The 6,000-nt window shown below is 51.0% G+C and overlaps 1 protein-coding gene across 2 annotated transcripts in view; it reads right to left on the bottom strand.

Moving 5' to 3' along the window:
- The window catches only part of PKHD1L1 (PKHD1 like 1), a 144,704-nt gene extending 139,763 nt beyond the window's left edge, over nucleotides 1–4,941 (bottom strand). For both annotated transcript variants that reach the window (XM_078600544.1, XM_078600543.1), the window contains exons 1-2: nucleotides 4,771–4,941; nucleotides 186–272 (exon numbers count right to left, since the gene is read on the bottom strand). In XM_078600544.1, the coding sequence (XP_078456670.1) occupies nucleotides 186–272; nucleotides 4,771–4,831 (148 nt within the window). In that variant the 5' untranslated portion in view covers nucleotides 4,832–4,941. The remainder of the gene's footprint in view (nucleotides 1–185; nucleotides 273–4,770) is intronic.
- Between the last annotated feature and the right edge of the window lie 1,059 nt (nucleotides 4,942–6,000).

Consider the following 6,000-nt stretch of genomic DNA (forward strand, 5'->3'; position numbering starts at 1 on the left):
ACGTGCACCGATTACGCAACCTTCACAATGTCTCCAGGCACCATGATGATATAAAATAAAAACGATACATTACCCGGTATACTCTACCAGGGGCAGAAACTACTTTTAAACATTCCATGAGCAAGAGGCAGCCATTCCAGAAAGTCTGAGCATCCTATCCATGCCGACCGCCAGAAGCCACTCACCGGTGCCAGAGATGGTGAGTCGCGTGGCTCCGTTCACACTTCCGTAGCGCGGCTCGACGTCGAAGACCTGGGGCCGAGCCTGCACCACTGTGCACAGCAGCAGGAGAAACGGACACGGCATTGTGATAGCTTCTTGCTCGGAAGAGTTCATTTGATATCGAGCTGTGGAATTTGGCATTGGAGATGTCTGGTGGCAATGGTGGCCCATGGTTTATTGATGAACTCATTCACTGCAGTCACTCGCTCACCGGCGGTCGGCCACCTCCTCATCGCTCTTCTATCGCGACTACCATGGCGGTTACTGTTCTCGTGAACTTCACTCAGTGATCCTTCCATCCATATCGGGGACTCGGTCTACCAGACACTCACTGTTTCGTCTCATCCACCACACACTGTATTGAAGCAGCTACAATGCAGGTCACAAAACAAGACACTTACTCAGTCACCCACCCACTCACCACACTGCAGGTGACTCACTCACCCACCCACTCAACCACCCACTCACCACACTGCAGGTTACTCACTCACCCACCCACTCAACCACCCACTCACCACACTGCAGGTTACTCACTCACCCACCCACTCAACCACCCACTCACCACACTGCTGATTAACTCACTCACCCACCCACTCAACCACCCACTCACCACACTGCAGGTAAATCACTCACCCACCCACTCAACCACCCACTCACCACACTGCTGATTAACTCACTCACCCACCCACTCAACCACCCACTCACCACACTGCAGGTTACTCACTCACCCACCCACTCAACCACCCACTCACCACACTGCAGGTTACTCACTCACCCACCCACTCAACCACCCACTCACCACACTGTTTGTAACTCACTCACCCACTCACTCACCCACCCACTCAACCACCCACTCACCACACTGCTTGTAAATCACTCACCCACCCACTCAACCACCCACTCACCACACTGCAGGTTACTCACTCACCCACCCACTCAACCACCCACTCACCACACTGCTGATTAACTCACTCACCCACCCACTCAACCACCCACTCACCACACTGCTTGTAAATCACTCACCCACCCACTCAACCACCCACTCACCACACTGCTGATTAACTCACTCACCCACCCACTCAACCACCCACTCACCACACTGCAGGTAAATCACTCACCCACCCACTCAACCACCCACTCACCACACTGCTGATTAACTCACTCACCCACCCACTCAACCACCCACTCACCACACTGCAGGTTACTCACTCACCCACCCACTCAACCACCCACTCACCACACTGCAGGTTACTCACTCACCCACCCACTCAACCACCCACTCACCACACTGCTTGTAAATCACTCACCCACCCACTCAACCACCCACTCACCACACTGCTGATTAACTCACTCACCCACCCACTCAACCACCCACTCACCACACTGCTGATTAACTCACTCACCCACCCACTCAACCACCCACTCACCACACTGCAGGTAAATCACTCACCCACCCACTCAACCACCCACTCACCACACTGCTGATTAACTCACTCACCCACCCACTCAACCACCCACTCACCACACTGATTGTAAATCACTCACCCACCCACTCAACCACCCACTCACCACACTGCTGATTAACTCACTCACCCACCCACTCAACCACCCACTCACCACACTGCAGGTTACTCACTCACCCACCCACTCAACCACCCACTCACCACGCTGCAGGTTACTCACTCACCCACCCACTCAACCACCCACTCACCACACTGCAGGTTACTCACTCACCCACCCACTCAACCACCCACTCACCACACTGCAGGTTACTCACTCACCCACCCACTCAACCACCCACTCACCACACTGTTTGTAACTCACTCACCCACTCACTCACCCACCCACTCAACCACCCACTCACCACACTGATTGTAAATCACTCACCCACCCACTCAACCACCCACTCACCACACTGCTTGTAAATCACTCACCCACCCACTCAACCACCCACTCACCACACTGCTTGTAAATCACTCACCCACCCACTCAATCACCCACTCACCACACTGATTGTAAATCACTCACCCACCCACTCAACCACCCACTCACCACACTGCTTGTAAATCACTCACCCACCCACTCAACCACCCACTCACCACACTGATTGTAAATCACTCACCCACCCACTCAACCACCCACTCACCACACTGATTGTAAATCACTCACCCACCCACTCAACCACCCACTCACCAATTCAACCACCAAAAACTTAGGTCACACGAAACTTCTCTTTCTGCTTCTTCCCTCGCTTCCTCGTCTCTATTCCCCAAGCTCTTACATTCACAAATATTATTGCTCAATTCAAGTAACGTGTCGAATCTTCTCCGTTACAGCTTTAAGAGTGCAGTTTGTTGGCAATGTTCAAAGTGCTGTTTTGTCACTTGACATTTTGGGCATTTGGGCCTGCGCTCAGAAAAAATAAACACGATGATATGATATTCTTAGGTTTTTTCGGTAAAGTCACATAGGTAAAACATTAAAATTCATAAAAGTAAAATAAAAATCACGACGTTTCGGAGGCAACACAAGCTTCCGTCTTCAGGTGGAACCGTCACAGCCACGACAGCTGTATCAAGTAAATGAGAGATTGCAGGAGCTACCACTCCGTTTATATAATGGTTGGAGAGGGGGGGAAGGGCCAAGTACAGCACACTTTTTATTCATATGGTAAGGTGAGGCTTAAGAGGGTGAGCCTTTGGCTCACCCTCTTACCTACGTAACTTTACCGAAAAAACCTAAGAATATGAATCCTTGCAGTCACGAAAGCTTCAAATCTAGAAACGATGATATGAACCTTATGGCGGGACCCCGGGGTCCCATAAGCCGCCGGCTCTCGCATAAACATTCTATTATAATGTTAACACAAACTTTGCTCTTTTTCACCAATGGGTTTGAAGGATGGTGGCAAGTGTTGTCTTGTTAAACTATGCATTTAAAACTGAAAACTACTTACCTGCAGTACCTCTATTTAAAGCCACTGTCGAAAAAATAATTTACACCCCTCTGTCAATAATCGTGTTTCTCAGTGTGGATTTGGGAACACACTTTGTAAACAGGATATAAAATAGTACGCGTTTTCAATGCGCTGTTCATATTGTAACAAGCGTTTATACCAATGTTATTCTACAGAGTAGTGGGTCGCCGCTCCTCTTATCCGCATTGATACGAGCGGTATGTGGGGACTACGGCTTAACCGCAAAAAAACCTATCTGCACAAATGCATACGGACAAGAGAAGTATTATCGAACAGGAGGAATTAATGGTGCAACGCATCTGATCTGTTAAATATCTGCAGGTAATAAGATTGTCATCGATTGATCCTGGCTGCAGACATTGGTAGGTCACAAATAATAATGAAAATAAGAGAGCAGTTTCAATGTATTATGCATGCCGTGGTGACAAATAAAGGACTTAAGTCATGTAGGCAGTTTGAGTAGCTTTGTATAAGACTTATGATCCTGCCCATACCCGAGCATGGAGTGCATTCGCTTGTTCAGCTCTTCTGCGCATTCGTCCTCGCTGCGCTTGGACACGACATGACAACAGAATGATCCGCGTCAGGTAGGACGCGGCGTTTATGTGCGCAGCAGAGGTCGCAAACAGGTTTTGATTCCTTACCCGTACCCGGCCGCACCAGGGTCGCAAATGGGTACCCGTTCCCTACCCGTACCCGTACCCTACCCGAAATGAGTGACAAACGGTTACTCACCAGTGACTCACGGCCTACCCGTACCCCGTACCCGGCCGCACCAGGGTCGCAAACGGGTAAACGTACCCGTACCTGGCCGGGTACGGGTAGCCGGGTATCGGGTAGGGTACGGGTATCGGGTACCCGATTGCGACCTCTGGTGCGCGGTGGGACGGAGTCGCCAAAAATTGACCTCCATTTATTCGGGACCCCGCGATCCCGCCGTGAGGTTCATATCTTGCTCTTTGATATCTGATGCATGGTAAAGGTGATTCGATTGTTATGAAATACGACTTAACCTGCCCTATCGTGTGCAGAAGGTGATAAGCAGAGGGAAAAGACCGATGCCGTAATGTCGAGCGCGATATGTAATCGGCGACGTTTCGGGCTATGTCCCTTCTTATGTTTACATATTTTCGGCCCACCGTGTTGTTGACGAGTGCGCCGAGTGGCTTTGGCAACCGTGCACCACTGCCGATGTGGCAGCATCACCAAATAATACATTGTGGAGAATAAATCAAGAGTGAGTTTAACACGTAGGCTTTCATCATCTGGCGAATTGCCCGATGATGCTGGATGCAATTACCAGCGAAACGTCACAGTACTCAAATTGTAAATGTTGTGGTTTCACGCTTCAACACACCGGTGGGCTAAAGCAGTGAACTATTTGTCTTTTGTCAACGTGACACTTTTTTACTGATCGGCCGTGTCGGGTGGTGGAGGGTTACGACACATTTATAAATAACGCGATCTAACACCCAAAAACGTTGATTATGAAATCAAGAGTGGCTTTGAAATCTGTAAACTTTGAGGATGGACGGACGAGGCCTCCCCGGAGGGCCGTGTGGGTGGCTCACAGGCGGCGTGCAGGAGCAGAGACAGGGCCCACGTGACCCCGCACTGCGCGCCGGGGCCCATGGTGTGCTTCGTGGGGCAGCTGCCGCCCTCCTCGCGGGACACGGCCGCTCGCTCGGCACGCTCCTGCCGTAGACGACTTCCTCGAACGTCACGGACGTATTGCGCTTGGCGTTTCTGAGAATGAAAACATGTTTTCGCCCATTATTCTGAGTTGCCCCACGTGCTCGGCGCCACGGGTTCACTGCAGCTGTGCGGCAATCGTGACCACCCCCGCTGCGGTGAAGCCAACCTTCACAAGATCGATAACTCAACGAATTTCCCAAGCAGTTTTAGACATTACAAACGGTCGCATTTTGCAATTCCATTCGCGGCGTGTCTGTCCAGACGTGAAGACCACGATGTATGCAATCGATCCGAGCCACTTCCTGTTGGTGCTCATCTCCTATTTACAGCCCTGCAGAGCCAATGGTGGAAATTCCCCATTCATATGGCAGGGGTTAGTTTATCCACAGGACGCCGTTGTTGACGTGCCGAAGAGAGACTGTAGGAGATTTCTGTCGGCGGAACTCTCCACAAAGCGAACCACGCTCTCTCCACGCGTCGGGCGCCCCCTCCGTGCCATGACTCTTGATGCTGTGAACTCCTCTTATCTGTGGCCCTATTACCTTCGACTCCCATTATCTGTGGGAGCTGTCTCCCCGACAGACCTGGTCTTCACCTGTGGACGGCTGCTTGCGTAGTGGCCGAAACGTCGTGAGAATTATTTTATTATGTTTTATTTTTATTATTTTATTATTTCCCTTCTACGTGACTTTACCGAAAGAACCAAGAAGATGGGTCCATGATTGTTTGCGGCCCCTATCCTCCAATTCACCAAGATTTCGTCGAGTTTCCTGTCCTCTCTCTAACACCTAGCCTGGCAACAAGTGTCGTGGTGACGCCGTCGCCGCCACTTAATTGCCAACGGCCGCCGCTGTTCTTGTGTTTTTTTCATTTCATTGTCCGCTTATCGATTCGAAAATATCGCCGCGACAGTGCAGCGGTTGCGAGGAGGCGCTGCTCAGGAGTGCGCGTGTCTGGACGAGTCACGTGGCTGCTCTGGACACAGCGCCCTGCTGCGGCAGACGCACGAGGAACGCCGAACAGTCTCCCCCGCACAGGCTGGCCGATTCATCACCAGGACATTTTGTTGTTTACAAACTTCTACCTTGTTCTAGGTGACTTTACAT

Source organism: Lampetra planeri, chromosome 14 (genome assembly GCF_965212315.1).
Source record: "Lampetra planeri chromosome 14, kcLamPlan1.2.h2, whole genome shotgun sequence".
NCBI lineage: Eukaryota > Metazoa > Chordata > Hyperoartia > Petromyzontiformes > Petromyzontidae > Lampetra > Lampetra planeri.